This window comes from Aspergillus sydowii (genome assembly GCF_001890705.1).
Source record: "Aspergillus sydowii CBS 593.65 unplaced genomic scaffold ASPSYscaffold_4, whole genome shotgun sequence".
Taxonomy (NCBI): domain Eukaryota; kingdom Fungi; phylum Ascomycota; class Eurotiomycetes; order Eurotiales; family Aspergillaceae; genus Aspergillus; species Aspergillus sydowii.
This window is the reverse complement of record NW_024467862.1, coordinates 388835-408299: the sequence shown is the minus strand read 5'-3', so window position 1 is coordinate 408299 and position 19465 is coordinate 388835. Positions and strand designations below refer to the sequence as shown.

General features: G+C 50.6%; 7 protein-coding genes across 7 annotated transcripts; 2 read left to right on the top strand and 5 right to left on the bottom strand.

Moving 5' to 3' along the window:
- Positions 1–22: 22 nt before the first annotated feature.
- ASPSYDRAFT_199958 (uncharacterized protein) lies at positions 23–1681 on the bottom strand (the record flags this gene model as incomplete). Its single annotated transcript, XM_040843773.1, has 3 exons — positions 23–986; positions 1045–1363; positions 1431–1681. 3 exons carry the CDS (start codon positions 1679–1681, stop codon positions 243–245), a joined length of 1314 nt encoding a protein of 437 aa, XP_040703248.1. The 3' UTR covers positions 23–242.
- Positions 1682–2511: 830 nt separating this feature from the next.
- On the top strand, positions 2512–4485 carry ASPSYDRAFT_30308 (gamma-glutamyltransferase family protein; the record flags this gene model as incomplete). The annotated part of the gene is made up of 3 exons (XM_040844765.1): positions 2512–2676; positions 2739–3140; positions 3190–4485. The coding sequence occupies 3 exons, from the start codon at positions 2512–2514 to the stop codon at positions 4483–4485; spliced, it is 1863 nt and encodes a 620-aa protein (XP_040703247.1).
- Positions 4486–4702: 217 nt separating this feature from the next.
- Positions 4703–5519, bottom strand: ASPSYDRAFT_865389 (uncharacterized protein). The gene has a single exon (XM_040851677.1). It carries the CDS (start codon positions 5384–5386, stop codon positions 4919–4921), a length of 468 nt encoding a protein of 155 aa, XP_040703246.1. The 5' UTR covers positions 5387–5519; the 3' UTR covers positions 4703–4918.
- Positions 5520–5528: 9 nt separating this feature from the next.
- ASPSYDRAFT_57034 (C2H2-type zinc finger protein) lies at positions 5529–6636 on the bottom strand (the record flags this gene model as incomplete). Its single annotated transcript, XM_040849311.1, has 4 exons — positions 5529–5639; positions 5701–6250; positions 6311–6418; positions 6485–6636. 4 exons carry the CDS (start codon positions 6634–6636, stop codon positions 5529–5531), a joined length of 921 nt encoding a protein of 306 aa, XP_040703245.1.
- An 8052-nt stretch (positions 6637–14688) lies between these two features.
- ASPSYDRAFT_88361 (uncharacterized protein) lies at positions 14689–15086 on the top strand (the record flags this gene model as incomplete). Its single annotated transcript, XM_040851996.1, has 2 exons — positions 14689–14716; positions 14776–15086. The coding sequence occupies 2 exons, from the start codon at positions 14689–14691 to the stop codon at positions 15084–15086; spliced, it is 339 nt and encodes a 112-aa protein (XP_040703244.1).
- Positions 15087–17138: 2052 nt separating this feature from the next.
- On the bottom strand, positions 17139–18024 carry ASPSYDRAFT_57032 (uncharacterized protein; the record flags this gene model as incomplete). Its single annotated transcript, XM_040849310.1, has 2 exons — positions 17139–17650; positions 17712–18024. 2 exons carry the CDS (start codon positions 18022–18024, stop codon positions 17139–17141), a joined length of 825 nt encoding a protein of 274 aa, XP_040703243.1.
- Positions 17969–19310, bottom strand: ASPSYDRAFT_865299 (uncharacterized protein). The gene is made up of 3 exons (XM_040851676.1): positions 18797–19310; positions 18180–18449; positions 17969–17975 (listed from the first exon to the last, which is right to left on the bottom strand). Exons 1-2 carry the CDS (start codon positions 19124–19126, stop codon positions 18282–18284), a joined length of 498 nt encoding a protein of 165 aa, XP_040703242.1. The 5' UTR covers positions 19127–19310; the 3' UTR covers positions 17969–17975; positions 18180–18281.
- Positions 19311–19465: the final 155 nt, after the last annotated feature.

Genomic DNA, 19465 nt, shown 5'->3' with positions numbered 1-19465 from the left:
GAGGGGTGGGAATATATCTCTAAAGGCTAGAGAAGGATTTTGATATTTTCAATTTAAGATGGGCTGTATATAGGCTGAAAATAGATACCCAAATGCGAGCATGCTTCTTTTTCGATATTCATATACGAAAAAAAAATACTTGATAGGGAGTTTCGTTATCCAGTCATTTAAAACGCACTAATAGTTACTGACAACCAAGGGATGTTTGAGTATTCATGTTGCGAAGCTATGGTCAGTGCCCACTACATGTTCTGAACGGCAAAGACCTCATGTTTCGCAGGAATAACTCTCCAACACCAACCGCACCAGCTTCGATGCGTCCCCTCCTCTTCGCGGGTAAGGTAGTCACCCGTCTCCCGCTCGTCCTCGTGCTCGACAACACAAGCACCTACCATGACTCGCTTCTTTGCCCTCTGTTTCACCCTTCCTCCGATCCCGATGATCTCCTGTCTTAGATATCCGGGTTCCTTTTCGTCGGGGTCTTCCCACCGCTCGTGCGAATGATTGTGAGAGCCATGGTGCGCCTGTTCAAACCGGTGTCCGAAATGATAACCATATTCAGGCGGGCTGTGTGACATTGACTCATCAGCCTCGCACTCTACCTCTAGCTCGATTTCCTGGCCCGCAAGGCAGCTCTCCCCGCGCCCGCATTTGACGCCCTGACAGCCTTCGCCAATACCTGTCCCCAGTCCACCTAGGTATGTGCTGTATCGTGTGCGCCATGTCCAAACCCGACGGTATGTGGTATCATTCCTGCGCAGCTTTTGGCCGCACTGGTTGCAGAGCCATAACACATTTTGACAAGTACATGTGTCCCGTAATAGCACAGTAGATGTCTTGTTCGTGGCATCGGCCGTCGTCGAGGGTAGGGGGGCATGAAGTGACGAGGCAACGAGCTTATTCAGCGGCGCTCTACGACAAGTCGTACAAAGTCGGCGAATTCGATTCTTCAAAGTCGCGCTATTCGGAGGCTTAGCTGTGCAGTTCTAGAAACAAATTAGTATCATCAACCTATCCGAGATTTACTTGAAACAGGAGCCTTACCCGGCAGACAACTTTCGAACAACCACGGCATTCGGCAACCATATCTCGAGCACATTTCGCGATCTTGCCGCTCGTTAGTTGTCCGGAGCTCACCGCACCCCGACTAAGCAGCCGAATGACGGATTTGACGCTGTCCGGAATGGCGGCGCCACTTTGCAGCATGTCGGAGAGAGTTTCAATATACTCATTCTCGCAACGTAAAGTCTGCTTGGCGAGCTGATGCCGGTAAGGGCCCAGGTTCGCATAAAACTGACGACATGTCACCGATAGCGCATACAACGTGCTGAGGTCGACCGAACGAGCGATCTCCTTGGCAATCCTGGGTCTTTGTGTTAGCTCACTATGGACCAGGCACGCCAGTTGCTTGGTTCAGAAGCAATTCATACGGATAGCAGCCTAGAGCTACTGAGAACGCATTCCGGATGGTGGAGTTTTGCTGCTCATTCTCAGAGGAACTTAGGGCCCCTCGCAGAACTTCAGCAGACGGGTTCTCGCTGGACGGCAGTTCAAAGCCGACACTCAGCTGGGAGATCCCGAGCTTCCCAGGGTCAACATATGGCGGTTGTAAAGCATCCGGGCTTTTGAGCACCGTGTGTTTGCCCACGGGTTCATTGTCGTAGTCAACGAACACCACCATATTGCCGGGAGGTACAAACAGGAAAAAGAAATTTAAACAAGCGTATAGCCCCGATCAGGACTCAAACTATTCCATAGCTTTAAGGAAATATGAGCAGTGTATAGATCCACGATCCGCCGTGGGATGATGCGGTTGTGACGCTTCCAGACCTCCAGCTCCGTCTTCGGCGTGAGGTGGAGCTTCTGGTTTGTCTCGGCGATCGTGAAGCCGATAAGGATCCTTTCCTTCTGCTCTTGACGCGATTCCTGCCCCGATACCGCCGATTCAGAGCGCCACAATCGATCGTGCGCAATCAGATAAGATCTGGTGCTGAAATCGACAAGATATGGCGGGGGGCGGAACTGAACTGAGGTCACTCTTAAAAGCACGTGAGTCTGGAACACGGACCGCCTCTTGACACCTGCCTTATCAGGAAGGTCGTTCGAGACCGCTCACCCACGTGACATCTATCGCCATAGGGCCGAGGTCACATGATATCCACCGCGGGATGAATGGAGGGGCAAGCTGTATGACAACAGCGGGCATGAAAGGTGGATGTGGTCTGCAAGATTAGATATACAAATACACCGTGTCCTGACATGTAGAAAATATCTACAATCTAAGAGTTGTCGGCTCGTCTGTATATTCTACGCCGGACAGCTTCCGTTTTCCCGTCGAACTTTGACCCATCCCTCCCCCACAAGGTGATGAAAGTCCCGAGAAGTTGGGGTAATAACCGGAAATTGAGTCACATATAAAAGGCTGCCTGTTCTCGTATCCGACGGTTTCCTCTCCTGACTGTTATTCTTTATACTGTTGGCATCTGAGATATCCGTCTAACCCCGTTCAGAATGCCGCTTAATGCGAGAGCCGTCTATTCCCGACAGAACGCTGACTTTGCTCCGTTCAAGAGTCGGAGGAGTACCGTGCATAGTACAAATGGCATTGTCACATGCACGCAGCCTCTTGCGGCCGCAGCGGGACAGAAGATTTTGAGTCAGGGTGGAAATGCTGCAGTATGTCCCCGAACTTCTATACGCCGTCCAAAGCTAATGGTAGCAGGATGCCGCGGTGGCAGTTGGTATGGAAAACCCTGGTATCAAGATATGGACTGTCTAACAATGAATTAGCTGCCGCTCTGAATGTCACAGAGCCCTCTTCTACCGGAATCGGGGGAGATATGTTCTGCCTCTACTACGATGCGAAGACAAAGAAGATTAGTTCGCTCAATGGCTCTGGCCGGTATCCCTCCAATGTAACTCTGGACAAGATCAGAGCCGATCTAAAGGCTGGCCCAGATGAAGCAGGAGGAATCCCCATGAACAGTGTTCTCGCAGTCACAACACCTGGAGCAGCTGCCGGGTGGGTTGACACCGTCGAAAAGTTCGGCAGTGGCAATGTTTCCTTACAGCAGGTTCTCCAGCCAGCCATTGATCTTGCAGAGGAGGGATTTCCTGTATCTGAATTAGCTTCATTTTTTGTGAGTATTAAACACCAGAAGCCACTCGCCGTAAACTGACAGCTCCCAGTGGCAAGAAAGTGAAAGTCTCCTCTGGAAAGCATCTCCAAATGCGCACGAGATGCTCAAAGCCGACCCCAAGGCCAAAGATGGCTTTAGAAGCCCTCTTCCCGGCGAAATACTCAAGAACCCAACAATGGCACAAACCTTCCGCGCCCTCGCCGCAGAAGGCAAAAAGGGTTTCTACGAAGGCCGCGTCGCTCAAGAAATCGTCAAAGTCGTCCAAGACCTCGGTGGCTACATGACTCTCGACGACCTCAAATCCCACGCTACCACCGGCACCCAAGAAACAGAGGCCATTTCACTCAAGTTCAGCGGCCAAGACATTACAAACAAGCAAACAGCCGGCACAGATGACCCAGACGGCAAGCCCAACCAGGGCGTCGAGATCTGGGAACACCCTCCCAACGGGCAGGGCATCGTCGCCCTCATCGCCCTAGGCATCCTCCAGGAACTCGAGAAGACGGGCAAAATCCCCTCCTTCACCGAATCCCAACACAACAGCGCCGAATATCTGCATGCCGTCATTGAGTCCCTCCGCATCGCCTTCGCAGACGCTTCATGGTGGATTACGGATCCGGACGTCGAGACTGTGCCCACAAGGGACCTACTCAACCCTTCATACCTGGCCGAACGTGCCAAACTCTTCAGCCCAACCAAAGCAACCGACGTCCTCGACCACGGCAGCCCAGCCCACAACCACTGCGACACCGTGTACTTCGCCGTAACCGACAAGGCGGGCAACGGCATCTCGTTTATCAACTCCAACTACGCCGGGTTCGGATCCGGCATTATCCCCAAGGGGTGCGGTTTCACGCTCCAGAACCGCGGCGCCAACTTCTCGCTTTCCACGGGCCACCCGAACGTCCTTGCGCCGGGGAAGAGACCCTACCATACCATTATCCCGGCTATGATTACCAATGCCTCGGACGGCAGCCTGCACTCGGTCTATGGGGTCATGGGTGGCTTCATGCAGCCGCAGGGCCACGTGCAGGTTCTGTTGAATATGCTTGCGTTTAACTACCACCCGCAGGCGGCGCTGGACTCGCCGCGGGTGTGTATTGCGGCGGGCAACCCGGAGCTGGGGAAGGCGCTGGATCGTACGGTCTATATTGAGGAAGGGATCAGTGATGAGGCGGTTGAGGGGTTGAAGAAGCTCGGGCATAAGGTTAAGGTGTTGAAGGGTTGGGAGAGGGGGATGTTTGGCCGCGGACAGATTATTCGGTGCCATCATGATGATGGGCGTTTGGTGTATAGTGCTGGTAGTGATTTGAGGGGGGATGGGATGGCAGTTCCGGTTGTTTAAGTCTACTACTATGAACAAGATATGCCTCGATTGTGTGATAAGCAATTGAAACAATTCATCTATCCTTTTTAAGATGTGGTCTGTTATATGAATGGATGTCCCAAACTTAAGCCTTGTTTATCTAGTTCTCATCTAAACAAAACAAAGTAAAGAAATGTTTCTAACACAGATCATTCAGTCGCATGGAACAAGGCAAAAGCCAAAAAGTAGGTTCACAGAAATCTTGACGCATTGCACATGCAGTGTAAGCCAGTAAAACACAATATATTGGGGCGAAGCTGAGAAGAGATGGTATAAGATGAGATGAGATGAGATGAGAAAAAAAGGCGGGGTATAAATTCGTAAGTAAACAACCTCAACTTGGAAGTAAAGCCGGGCGCGTAGTAAGTAGGTAGAGCACAGTAAAAGCAAGTAGCACAGGACTCGAGATAAACTATGAAAAATGTGTATCCATGCAAACCAATGACAAAAACAATAGATATTGAACGCCATAACCCATCCATGATTTCGTTTCCGAACCGAACCAACGCTCTATGATCGGGATAAAAAGGACAAAGGAGATTAATGATAAGAAAAAACAAAACCAAAAACGAAGAAAAAAGGCAAGGAAAATTTCATAATTACAAATCATTTCTGGAGTAAAGGAGGCTGCTGATTGCTGAGGTGTCCGTGCCGGGCACTCGCTCGCATATGTTTTCTTTTTCTTTGGGAGCCGTGCGATGATGGCGGTGGTGAAAGTTCGATTGAGTCTTCTTTGCATGATTGCTGTTTCGATTTCGGCTGGTCTGTGGGGTAAGACAACGCTACACTTTGCGTAACAAGTACCCCTTTGCGAGTCCAAAGTTTGCGAGTCGAGATTGGTGGAAGTTGGCATCGGAGTTCTTTTTATAGAGGATTTCATTTATTGGTCGGGCTAATTTCAATGCACATTTGCGCAGATCGACTCGGAGACACAGGCTGAAATCGAACAGGTCGCCGCAAAATGTGATTGACGTGCATGTTGTTGAATTATTATTTGCGAAGTTGGTGGATAAATGTGGAAATCACAGGGACCAGTTGGAGCTCTTATTCTCGTCCGCCGCTTCGTAAGACACTGGTGCGTAGTTCATCTGTTGTGGTGGCATGGGCCATGATTGTGACTGGTAGTGTAGAGCCTGATTGAGCTGGTTAGTTTTGCAAAATGGAATGGCTAACCAAAGCCTGCGAGTGTCTTACTGGGTGGATGAGGCTGTCGGGAATCGACATGGGAACCATATTGGCCGGATCCACGTTGTTGTTGGCGCTGTTGTCATGACGATCCCAGCTATCGAGTGTTGCGTGCATGGAGACCGGAGAAGCTGTCAATTCAGAGTCGACGACCGGGTCTGGGTATGAGTCGACAACACCAGGCGGGGTAGATGAAACAGAGGAACCGGAGTATGAGGGAACAGAGTACGTTGTGCCGTCCGAAGATGGAGACGAGCAAGCTTCGGGAGTTGAGTAAAATCGAGTTTCTTCCGTGGGCTCTTGAATACGAGGAGCAGGCATAATATGCGTCTGGTGTTCTGAAGGCATCTCCATCGAGTTCCATAGTATCCCGTCAATCGCGAGTTCGGGGTGGATTGCTGTTGCTTTGGAAATTGGGTTCTGGGGCTGTGGCATAGCCATATATGGTGCTTGGCTTGGAGGAACCATGGCGTATCTGGGGACGTATTGCTCGACAGATGATCTAGCAGATGGGTGATGTTCCCATTGCGCCGAAGAATCCATCTGAGCTTCAAGTTCACTAAAGTTATTCGTTAGTATTGCTGACACAGCGTCCACCAGAGAGCTCCAGGAGACATACTGTCGTTCCATGTGTCGCGCAAGTAGATCGGAACGGTGGAATGATTTCTTGCAGCCAGTTTGAGTGCACCGGTAGAGAGCCTCGGGGTTGTGATTGAGCTCATGGCGTCTGCAATGGCAAGGTTAGTATATACAAGAACCAAGGCAATGGATAGAGTAAGAAAGGACCGCATACCTCTTGTGTTCGGCGCGCGTGAAAACCTTCTGGCATCCTGGATATTCACAGGCGTGGACGCGCTTCCCTTTCTTTGCTTTGCTGATGCGATGGGTGGTGGGAGTGTAGGTGATTGGAAGAGGAATCTCCGAGGGGGCAGTGGTTCGAGGCATGGCGTCGAGAAGAGGTCTGAGGACCAACAAAGTGAGACGGAAGGAAGCTTGGAAGTTGGTTCGTTTGTTGGAAGAAGGTTGGTAAAGCAAAAGGAATCAAAGTAAGAAAGAAAAGTGCTGTGAGTGCTGAGCGTTGGGGTGGAGTGATCGGGAAGGATCAAAGGATTGGCGATTGGGTCCAAGATATAGTTTTAGGACTCCTTCGAAGATGATCGCATGGAATGACAACCGGATACTTGCCAGGTACAAAAAGGCCTGGAAATTATAGCAAGCTGCAGCTGGTCTAATCTGTGGAGACGGGATGAGATGAGGGAGGGCGAGCCAGGGTCACCCAGGTGGGCTGTGTGAAGCACGGCTAGTGAAGATCAGATACAGCTTAGGCAAAGGTGAGGTCAGACACTGCTGGGCCTGGATAGGAATGGGTCGAAAAAAGAAACAAGAAATCCTGAAACGGCGGAATGGTGGCAGTACTGCACGGAGTACTGTATCTCTGAAGAGTCGACTTGTTGTTGTATACACAGCACCCCAGGACGGACGGACTAGTAGTACACAGCACAAGGAGCAGGGAAACAGCGTCAGAGCAAGCAGGCACAGGCAAACATGCGAGAGGAAGACGGAGAATGGGAGACGAGCAGTCCAGTTCGCTATTAGATATAATAATAAAATAAGATTGTCATGAAGAAAGCGTTTAGGAGCACCAAGGAGTTGGTGGTCTATCAGTCTGCAGAGTGATCGTCAGAGGGAGCCTGGGCTTCGCCGCTACAGCCACCAAGCACTACGGGACGGCGTCGGGAAAATCAAGGTAAATTTACAAAAATAAATGAAGAAAATCAAAAACCGAAAATGATTTTCCCATTCCCAGTTTCCAGAGATTAAGGAAGCTTCAGAGTCAGAGCATGAACCAGCCAATCCGCCTTCTCGGCCGGTGCGGCTGAGGCGCAATCAAAGACGGGGAAGGTAAAAAAGCGCAGGCGCTGTATGGAGAATTATTTTTAATTGCTTTCCACGCTACTGCTGGCGTTCTCGACAGGGGTCTGGCTTCAACGGCTGTCTGTTGGCCTTTCCGCCCTGCTAATTTGTCACTAGGCGGCCGAGCAGACGTGCAGGAGGGTTGGCTGTTGGTCCCAGTGTTGGGTCCTGCGCGTAAGAACTAGCCGTTTTCGGCCGCCGCTGCTGGCCGTCTGAGGCTATTCCCATGCGCTGGGCTGGCTCTCCCCCAGCCTGCCTCATGGCGAAACCATGGGTTGCACAACCACGAGGTTCTTCGCACGCTGACCTGAGGCGCAAAATTCCAAATCAAACTCGCCGCCAACCGGAACCCAGACCAAGATGCAAGGGGGGCAACGTGCGGGCTGGCCTGGGGGAGCGACAATTCCAATTACTCGCGAACCCTGGTTGCCCACGAGCTGGGACTGACAAACTGTTGGTTTTCTGGCACTGCTGATTGGCTCGTACCGGCGCCGGAGCACTGAGTCGTAAATTTTTAGCCTAAGCTGCTAGCCACGATTAGTCTGGTGGACCCAGCTGGAACTGTGGAGAGTGGGCACAGGACTCGAGAAATTGACGCCTGACTTTGTGAAGCCGTCACGCCGGGGAGAAGGCCAGGACGACGTTAAGCTTGCCCACTGCTGCCCGCATGAGGGGCCTGCCCGCATGCCAGACAGACACTGCCATCAGCGGTGGGCGATGAGGCCTAAGAATAACACTTGCAATCCGATCATTGCTGCATGAAGAGCCCGTGGGAGTTATTTTTATCGATATCAGATCGTGGCGACTTTCCCCGACACCAGAACCTGAACCATCATGTCATTATTATTGTTGTTGTCCGTCCGAAATCCGAATCCGATGCCCGGATGGTGATGGTGATGGTGATTGACACTGGACTGGGGACTGAGACCTCTGGGAGACTCGCGGGCGGGTCAGCCTCGTCTTGGCAGGCAGACTCGAGATCGGCCACTGTTCCGATCATCCAACACTCTTGACCCAAACTTCACTGAGACATCCAAAGTCCAACTCCTCCACCTCCAAGTCCGTTTCCAGGCCCCGATCAAGGAGGACTAGCACCGGTGTCCAACGCGAGATAAGCACTCTACATCCTTCTCCCGTTCCTGCTGTCCGTAACTTTTGAGTTGAAGCATAAACACAAATCTTGCGACTCATAGCCTTATTGATGCCAAACCTTGTTTTAAATGAACCAAACCCTCAGCCCTCTGTTAAATTGCTAAATTCCCGGTCGGTCGCTCCGAAGTTCCCCGTCAGGGCCTCGAGGCGTGAATTCCGAGTGATCGAGTTCCACGGCGGTGGTGACAGCCCTGTGGGTCGAGGGGCGCCTCAGGCTGCAACCGCAAGGCTCACTCGAGTCACGGCAAACTCGCCGACTCACGGGCGGCGGCGAGTCACAACTCACTCATCCTCACGAAGGAACAAGGACCCTGTCTTGATCTCATCAGCGTTTCATCTTCCGAGCTCTCTTCCTTCCCCCTGCATGTCCATCATTCCATCGCCCTTCCATCTGGGTTCCAAGTTTGATCGCCTTTCCGCTTTCCCTCGCTTGCGTCGAGCTGTCAGTGGTCATTGGTCCCTCGCGAAGCGAGGAAGAAGAAACTAACTGTCTGCGTCCTAACCTCTGGGTCAAGTCTTCTGCGACCAGAGCACCAAACTTGCCCTAGCTGGTTTGACTAAGGATCCTCTCTTCCACTGCTCGACCCCTTTCTGGGGAAACTTTCCCGGAAGCTAGTCGAAACCCACCGCTAAGGCCGATCCATACCACGGCGGCTCCTCCGCTAACCACGTCTCCAAAGTCCAAGTGCCCTGTGCCCGGCCCGCCGGCGTCCACCTCTGTCCAGACTCGAAAAGTCGGGATGGCTTGTCGACTTCGAGACTTGACCAGGATGTCCGGCGGGTCCCGAACCTCCCATCAGGGCCATCACTACTTCGACATCAACTGATATTATCATATTGAGAACTTAATCTTCCATCTGCAGATCATTCCTGTTTCATGCGCAGCCACTACAGTCACCGGTATCCAGTTACTCAGTTCTCCTCCCCTCTTACACGGCCATGAGCCGACGTTACAAACCTATTACAAAACGGGTAGTTCAATGCGTCATTAAACGTTGGTATGCAAATCGCCTGGCCTTCGATCCTGGTCCTTCGAAGTTCCCAGTCCCCGGGCGTCAAGTTTTCAGGCTTTCCAGTTTTCACACGCCGATCTATTCTTACTCGGTCAGCCATTATTATTTTAATTCCAAGAACCTTTGTGTCAAGGCACTTGCGATGGCGAGTTGGCAGCCTGCAGACAATTACGATGCAATCATGCATTAGCTTCGTAACCATCACGTGGGATGAGTCTTCGCAGAAGAGTAGCAATCGAGCCGGTAAAACCTCAGTATACATCTGTTGCTATACATCTGTTGCGTCTGTGAAACAGGGTTTAACCATTCGTTTGTACTCCCTTACTCTAACGTGACGACAAAAAGTGTCCAGTGTCCAGTCGCGCGGGGAAGCGACAACAGAGGCAGAAGCGGAAAAGGCCCCCTGAGTGTTCCCCCCGAGTACTTCGTACAAATAGTGTCGATAATGTCAAAATCTGCCGTGCTCCAACAATAATAATTCAGTCATGTCATGCCACAAAAACGCCGTTCCGCAATAATGGACACCATTCCTGCCATGGATGAGCTGAGAATTACTTTGTTTCGTGCCGAGTGACCGAGTCGTCATCATCATCCTTCATGAACACGGCAGAAGTGAGGGAGCGTACCGTGCGGAGTAATAATAAGAACCTTTGTTATGATCACCCCCTTCGCAACGTGGCCGTGTGACCCTCCAAATCTCTCCTATCCCGTCTACATGAGAAATGAACAATGGGGAATCGTCTGTCAGCCTTCCACTGGTTGTCAGAAGTAATATTACACCGTCCATGGAATCCAACCTCAAGGACCTAGTCATGCACGCACTAGCTGCTCCTAGCCTAATACATATCCAACAACTGGATTCGATTACAATTGGTCCGTTCATTCACAAACCAGAGATCACCCTTTCTGTTCCTCGCCCGTCGCGGTGCTTTGTCGGAAATCGGGGTTTGGCTTACATCGTTCGTTCTGCAGTCCAAAATTCAAGCTGCAGATAACAGGACTGCAGAGTTATTCTTATCCTCTCACTTGGGCGTGCTGCGCTAAACACATTAAAACTCGGGTTGTAACTGTCTCTGGCATTCCTGATTGATCACCCTCGATCTTGTGAAGCAGCCTGGTCTTACCTTCTAGCGTACCAGACGCCTGGCTGGGGTCCACGTTTTAACAGCAACCTGGAAATTCCGGAGGACCTTTCCGAGTTTCAAACGCTACGGGCGGCTGGATACTAGTCTCTCGGAAAACGAACGAGAACCTCAGAATTATAACCCTCCGCCCGAAGGCATAATAGTCATCTACGGAGTATGGATTGGAACATCGTCTGATACTGGATAGATCCAGAACAATGCGATGGAGCATGAAGCACTTCTTAACGCGAACGCGAACAATCCGATTTGATAGCTGCCATATTACGTTGGTCGATCAGTGGGAGGATTGGTATGATCCACGCTCAAAATTCTTGCTGACACCGACCAGTAAGAAACGTTGCGGGAACAAGTTCAACCCAAAGTCACTGTTGGTGGACAATTTTTACAATTCCCTTTCCCACTGGCAAAAGCTCTCACGGCTTTGTTGTGATAATAATAGATGGGTCCGCCGTCTCATGGCAGGCTCGCATCATGCAAGGATCTCAAAACCTGAAACACCCCTGGGTTCACAACTTCCCATGGATACCCGAGTACTAGTCTTGCTGCGCCCCGTGGTCAAGCTTCTTTGACGAAACTCGAATCTGCCTTGCCTCAGGCTCCCCCAAGCTTCAAGGCTGTGTTGTTGATGTAACACCAATCATCGCGTGCTTGACTCGCTCACCCGATAAGTCGACGGATCTTTTTGATTATGCCAATCCTTCAGCTGCAGGACGGTCACGCTTCGTCGGCAATTTCACCCTCTGATTGGTGGGCATAGAAAATAATCCGTTCCATCATATTATCTTCAGTCATCACCTCCTCAGACATAATGGCATACAGTGTATAATGGACGCGTCCTTGACTTGTTTATCTCGTTGGTGTCTCTGGTCGTCTGGCAGACTAACTACGTACTACTTGGGCACAGCTCCCCGTCAGTCTCAAGGAATCTTGGAGTTTCTCGCCTTTCAACCGACTTCCCAAACCCCACCGATGGGATGTAAACGACTCAACAATAAGAGATGGGAACCTCGACTCGGACGAGCAAGCAGACCTCGGATTGGCTTGTTTTGCCCGCAGAACCACTCCGGCCTTTGCTGGACTGCGCTAACCACATACCAAATAAGCCATATCCACAATTAGTCAATTACCCACAGGGAGCACCTGACAAGAAACGAATTGAATTTCTGGGTTGAGATCATCCAGACTCCAAAGTCCAGAGCCCCTCTTAAGCTCGGGCCAGTGAGCTACTGATCCGGACTCCGGACTTCATGTCCTTGTCCGTGTCTCACGGAGCCCGGAGCAGTGAGGAGACATTAAGCAACCAAAAGCTCGGAGCTCCGTTGTCGGTCAGAGATCTTCGTCTTGAGAATCTCTGTCGAGCCAAGTGGGACCCGTGCACACCGGTCAATAAAGTTAGCTTGAACCATGCTTCGCTTGTCAGTTGTCTGTCCTGAGTCCTGACTCCTGACTCCTGGGACCTGGACTCTGGGATTCAGCAAGTTCACAGACTCTTGTTCCTCCGCTATTGCAGCGCCCGACAAATGAAGTGACCTTACAGCCGAAGATGATCGCGGTTCCAGCTGCTAGTGATATTGCTCCTCGCTTCGTCCTTCTAGTTTAACGGTTGCTCTTCGGGACCAAATAAGCTTGGCGGCATTTCCGTCTCCTTAACTCTTAGTCTTGACACTTTTGAAAGCGGGATCATCTCTCCGGAATTTTTTTATCCAACTCCTATTCCAGTAATGTTGGGTCAACCCGTTGGATCCAAATTCCAACCCGCAAATGAGAATCCACCTTAATGGGGCAAAGCCACGAAGCACACTTCTGATTTGGTATGGTGCTCACTTCGGTTGGCAGTTCCCTTTCCTCCACGAGTCTTTTTGAGTTCCGGATCATTGCGGAGATCGTACTCTGGAGCTCTCGTCAGTCGTCTCGTTCGCAAAGACATCATGGATTTGTGGCCCTATAATTCAGCCCGACAAATCCGCATCTTCACAGTTGCGTGATCATATCGGATTCGTCAACTAAACGCAGAAACTTCGGAAATTTTCTGTGACCTTAACCTGCCCTGCAGCACATAGTTCTCGGAAGAAGTTGCCCCTGAAGTTCGTGAATTGTAGCGACCCCTGTGTCGAGCACTCGAGCTATACCCAATAGCCATGCTTCGAGCAGAACCCTCCCGCTAGTTGACGATCTGCGTATTCCTGGCGCCCAGGACTTGGGCCAGCACTGCAACAGTCGACCGTACTATGTTCACGGATTGGTATGCCGCGGTATCCTATCAGCCTGGGGTCTGAGCTCATCTTGAATGTCGGACCAGGCAGATCCAAAGATATGGAACGCAGTGCATGCATGTCGCATGGACTCTTTGTTGTTGCTACATGAACAATGCCACAGATTTGATCAGGTTACCACGCTCCTGGGACTTGGCCAACCCACGGTAGCATCTGCGACGAATGCGTCGAAGGATTCCAATCCTAGTCAAATGATAGCGCCCATCAATGCATGGTACCTGCTCAGGAAATCCGTCGTTCTGCGAATCCCGCTCATCGCCAATCTCAGGGTGCATGAATTAGTGGCAAGCATATTAATCCAGCACGTGTTCGTCGCCAATCGTTCTGCACCATCAGCAGACCTGGCAGGCACCCTGTTGGTACTTTGTTCAACTATAATGTTCTGGTAATAATAACACATCAGCTCGCTTGTGAATGGACAATACTCGTTAGCTCGGCGCGCCGACCATGTCAGTCAAATCACAAATGCACCGGGCTACAGATAACCTTTCGGCGTCTTTCAACCGGCGTCTTCAACCCACCCCCACGAAATGGCGCTTGACAATCGTTCCCCGTTCCTACTTCCTTGCCATTGATGAAAACGCCAGTTGGAGACGGTGGCAATTTTTGCTGCCTAGAGTCTGGAAAGCTACACTGTCCTCCAAGGTGGCGCCCAGTTAACCATTTTCTCCATAGTAACATCCGCTCCCTCCTTCACAGTCTGACATGAGGGTCATGGGCCCTCATCGTTCAGTCTCAGGTTATGTTGCAGAAATCCTGGCCGGAAATGACCTGGATTGCATCCAATAAGCTTATGGGGTTCGCCAACATTAACCAACATAACCAACATAACCAACATTTCCCACTTGCCGTGACGTACTCTGGACAGTGGACTGTCGGATCTCTGCAGCGAAATGGCCCATTATCATCAGTAATGCACCAACTTATGTCTTCCACTCTTGGCAAATGCCCTGCGATTCGTCTTATGCGAATGTCACAACCTGCACAACGGATCTATAGTCGATAGCTCATGTTCCGTTGATATTGGCGGGGCCGCATGGCCAGACTCCAGGGTCGTCAGCGAGAAACGAAAACGGAGTTTAGTCTAAACTCCAGCAGCAATAATACAAGGCAAATTAACCCCTCCAGACGCCATCGATATGAAGTCAGCGGCGCGCTGAAGATCAGCATCTTTCGCAGTGCTTTTCGGTCTTTTCTGCAAGAACAATCAGGTCATCTCAACCGGCTTTGGATCCGAGAGAAACGCACGTTGCTGCTGCACATTGGCTCGCGCTCCATCTCGCACTTTATCGACTCTGTCGAGGACATTTCCATTGTCTCCATGTCTGCATCCTTCACATCCTGAAACTCCTGCCCCTAACTCTTGAGTCCTGATGATCCTCGGCTCCAACTCAATAGTCAATAGTCAAGGTGGCTTACTATCACTCCCGTTGAACCCGTTCACGATGATTATCACCGCGAAATGAACCCCTATCTACTACTTCTATAGTGCATATACTGATGCCGAATACCTATCTATCCTCATCAGGTATGACGGCTTACTCTTATTTCCCATCAAAACCCCTCTAGCGGTCTAATTTGCTTCAGAAATTGCACCATATGAGCATACGCAAGACGTTTTTAACACCGGACTACCTCGGGTCAAGAACGAGGCAGCTTCGCTGCAGCCTGCATTTTGCAAATGTCATGCCCAAGTCCGCGATGGACCGCTCTACGCCCCAGTAACTGTACGAGACGAGGCCCCCATCACAAGCGCGCATCGAGGAGAAACATGTCGTGGTTTCAAATCCCCGTCTCACCCCTTCCAGGTCTTCACATATGTCCGAGCCTTGCTACACCACATCTACACTAGACCCCAGCGGTTGGGGAGACCGGAGACTGAATACAGGTCACTCTGATGAGAACTATCCGGCCTGGGGTTATCATGGCCTTCTTCATATTCACTTCGGTCTATCCCCGGCGCTGTCATTATACACCCATGCACTAATTAACCCAACGCAGGATCCCAAAAAGTTCGAAACCTGAACTGCCTGCGAACCACAGCATCTACAATTATGTAGTAGTCGCATCCCGCTGGCTCTATTTCTGTGAGAGACGCGGTATATTCCGTCTTTCGGGGACCCAAACATGCCATCCACCTGTCAGGGCCTGCCGGCAGTATTTCGCGAGATATATATTCTCAATACTCGTGGCAAGATGTCCACGGCAAAAGGTGTGGTCGGGTTACCCCCTTTTGCTTCAATCAAGATGCGATTTCCTCCGACCCAGACCTCTACGATCCCAGTGGCCAACGGATACAAACCTCGAACTGAAGGGAAAACATTTCCGACTATATCGATCAGTTCCTCATAACTTGCTTTGAGGAACCATGAAGGATCGCAGCGCCTCCGCGCTGCTTTTGGCGAGAGATGCCGTCCATGCATCAAGCTCTGCCCTGAAAGAAACATACTCATATATGCAATTGCAGAAGACATGCAGATTCTGTCAATTCGTAGGTTAGTAGAAAGCTTCGTAGTGTGTAATTAGGTTCTTATATACATTAATGCTCAGTTGCAATATTCTCACTGTGTCAGATGGTGTCTCTTTCCCGCACTATGCTAAAGCCAAAGCGGACTTTGCATTTATAAATCTATATTCCTGGCACGGATTATCTATTCAGAGAACATGTTATTATGACATAGTTGCAGGTACTGTTGTGCCGGCTGGTAGACAAGGTCGCTTTCGTTGGTGTTGAATCGTATGTATATATATATAAGTTAATCACCACCGACTTAACCCACCAGTTTCTTCCCTTCGGTCCCATCTTTACGCTCATAAGCTACTTGTCTGGAGGTAAATATATAGCTTTAGCTCCAAATAATACATATCTTACCCAGTTACATATAGAATAACGAAGGTGGCGTGAGTCGACGGGAGGAATCTCAAGTATTCCGCAAATAGCAACAACTCCTACCTGCAATACAAGCCCACATACCTACAAGCATAGTAATGAATATAGAAATGCCAGTACCTCCCGTATCTATAGTTTACGGATAATAAAGAAGTCTTATATTGTGCATTCAGTATTTGTACACTTGCTATGTATGTATTATATGTACACGAAGCGGCCGCCGAATGCCCTGGACATGAACCGACGGACGATTAGATGCCATATGGAGGCGACTAACCACGCAAGGTTTACAGTAAAATACATTATGGCAATATAGTCGCTCCTGTCCCATTGGCTTTATATATCCACCTTGGATCTGGTCAACCATGGATATATTCATCTGGTAAGTTGGTTGACATGTGTTGCATATAGCTCTTACTAACTGTAAGATAGTACGTAGTCAATGCCAAGGAGGTAAGTAGATGAGATGATACGCAGTTTTGACGGAGAGACAGCTATGCTGCAGACATGCCCAGTCTACGGGTCGGTATTATCCTTTGTTCTGGATGCTCGGTACCAAAAACTCGTTGGATTATCAACCCCCAGATTACGGCTTCCAGATGGTGGAGGTATAACAGCACTGCATGGTATATACGACAGGACTTCAAAGACCAAGGAACGAAGTGATATCATACAGTACAAAGCAACATGAGAACAAGTGGATGTTTCCCTGTTCAAAAACATACACGATAACAAAATAGATATGAAATATTTTGAATTAAAAAAAGCTCAACCCATGTCCGAACGCCTCCAAAAAGTCAAAGATCCCTGATGCCGCGGCGTCACCTACTATCCCAGACCAAGAGTCTTAGGTGCCGCTCTGCATTGGATCCCACCGGGGATCCTTTCACCAGAGACCGCAACTCGGTGATGGGCGGCTTATGGACGCAAGTTTGGAACGAAATTAATATTCGACGAGCAAAGGCAGGTCGAGTTCGTGAAGGTAGAAAGCCAGAGGCATAGGTCAATCGTCAAGAGTCCGCGAGGATAATCGATGGCATACTGTTTATATATAACGCTCCTAGTGTCGGTCAGGGTTTGTTACCTGCAAGATCCGACGAGAAAAGTCTCGGTCATCGTCGATACTGCCATTGCTCTGGCGCCTCTGAGCCATGAAGTCACCATCGAAACGAGAGTCAGCCGCGGAGTCTCGAGACATGGGCTTGCCGAATTGCTCCACGTTGCTCATTTCGCGCATTCGTTGATCGCCCGGGTGGCGGTTTTTGAAGCGCCAGAGGAAGAAGGCGGCACCAATAAGTGCGGCCAACCCAACTACACCAATGACAACACCGGCAGCAATGGCAGCAGTGTTGGGCCCTCCCTTCTCGTCGGTTTCACTGTCTGACGAGCCTGTGGAAGTCGCCATCTCGGCACCCCCAGCAGTGGAGGTAGAAGCACTACCCGTATCTGTCGCAGACGAGCCGCTTGTTGATGAAGAGTTGTTGGAGGTGGATGATGAATCCGAATCCGAATAGTACGCGACGTTCTCTTTATAATTGGTGAGGTAGATTGAATATGCGTCAGATCCACCGCCTGCAAGAGAAGAGAGAAGTTAGTCGTTGTCTAGAAATCTCCAAGTGGAAGAGGGTCTTACACATGACCATGGGCCAGGCGGCACACGGCTTGTCACATTCATCATCCGACTCCTTGCTAGATTTCGCGGGAATCATATCACCACAGAGACAGTGGTCCTTGTTGTACAAGCCAAAGACAGCCTTGCCCTCGCCGTAACAAAGGTTCATGCAGTATCCGTTACTTTGGTACTGATAGCTACCCTTGTCCTCAAGGGGTTTGGAGCTCGAGAAGCAGCCAATATATGTTTGCTCTGCGGCGGCGGCAACTGATGAGCTTTCGGCGAGAAGGAGGACGGCGGTCGCGAAGACCGAAGAGAATGTGAAGGGCTTCATATTGTAGTGCGGAAAAAAAAAACGAGTTATTGGGCTGCTGGAAGGGTAAAGGGATACAACTGAGGCGGCAGTTGCTTTCAAATTAGGTTGTCCAACGACAGATAGAGAACGGCCGGCGCAACTCTTTCAAATCGTCGACGTAGTATCGTAGTAAGAGGGAAGACCAAGATAGCGAGAGAAGCAAGTTGGGGATCTAGGTAAATTTTTCGTGCGACAAGGGTTCCTGGAGAAGCGGTATCTGGCGGGGACCGAGTGTTTCAAACAGCCCTTTCGGATGGAGCTCTCAACGGTCGCTGACAGTCGGCCACAACAAGGGGGATGGCCACGGGGTTGATGGAGGTGCCTGAGACGTATATAGATGGACTTGTGACTCGAACGACAGTCCGCCTCGAAAAGCGTCCTCGGTGCGACCCAACGCAGAGTCCCTGTACCAAAACAAATCAGGGGTCAATACGACCAAACGAGAGTCGGGAAAACAATCAGCAATCCAGAAGGTGCTGAAAGCCAAACAAGAACGGAGGAAATAAACGAGCGTGCCCTTCAGTCGATCGAACAACTGCAAGGAAGGAGAATTGATGGAAAGGGAGAGAAGAGAGCGACTGGAGGAGTGGATGATGAGTGAGTGTCGTGATGGAGTGGTGGATGCAGCACCTGCACTTGCAGCGGGCCCGTGAGTCCCTTGTCCCTGGCAAGCCGTACCGTACCGTACCAGTATCCATTGAACTCTCCTGTGCTTTACTATGGGTTCCAGACGGCTGCGACGGGTCATTACCTTGGGATGCGTAACCGTGGTAATTTTGCGTCCCGCGCACCAGTGCGTGCTGGGCCAATCAGCAGCCGAGATATTTCGAGATCGCTTCGACTTTTCTCCTTTGGGCCACCTCACCCGTCGCTCATCCTGATGGGGAATAGATCGCGACTTGTGACGAATTTCGCCGTGGCCTTGGTTTGATGAAAGGAGGGGGACCATGTCTCGTCTTGACGACACTCCATTCCAGCGACGGAGTCTATCCCTGGGCCGCTCTGCCAGAAGGCTCTCACGTTGACAACTTGACCGTGTCTCAGCCACGGGTAGTTGAGATAGAAATCTCACAAAAGACATCTTACGCGGCCTCGAATGTTAACCGGGGCAACCGCTACGTCCATGTCTCAACCGCCCGTCTCGAGCGCACCACTTATGCAGAAGACAGTGCCAGTCTGCAAGGACAACTGCAGCCCGACTTCAGGGCGGCAGGACCAAATGACAAATGTGCTGTTCAGTGTTTGCCCTGTTGTCAGTTGAAGAATCAGCGAGTCGCCAGCTCAGCCCTTTTTGATCCTGAGGTGCACATGCAAGCCAATAACAAAGAGATGATGTGCATCTGACCCAGTCATCGCGCAGTCACCAACGCCGAGATTGGATGAAAACGCGATGGATTTGACGCCGATCACGTTGGGTCGT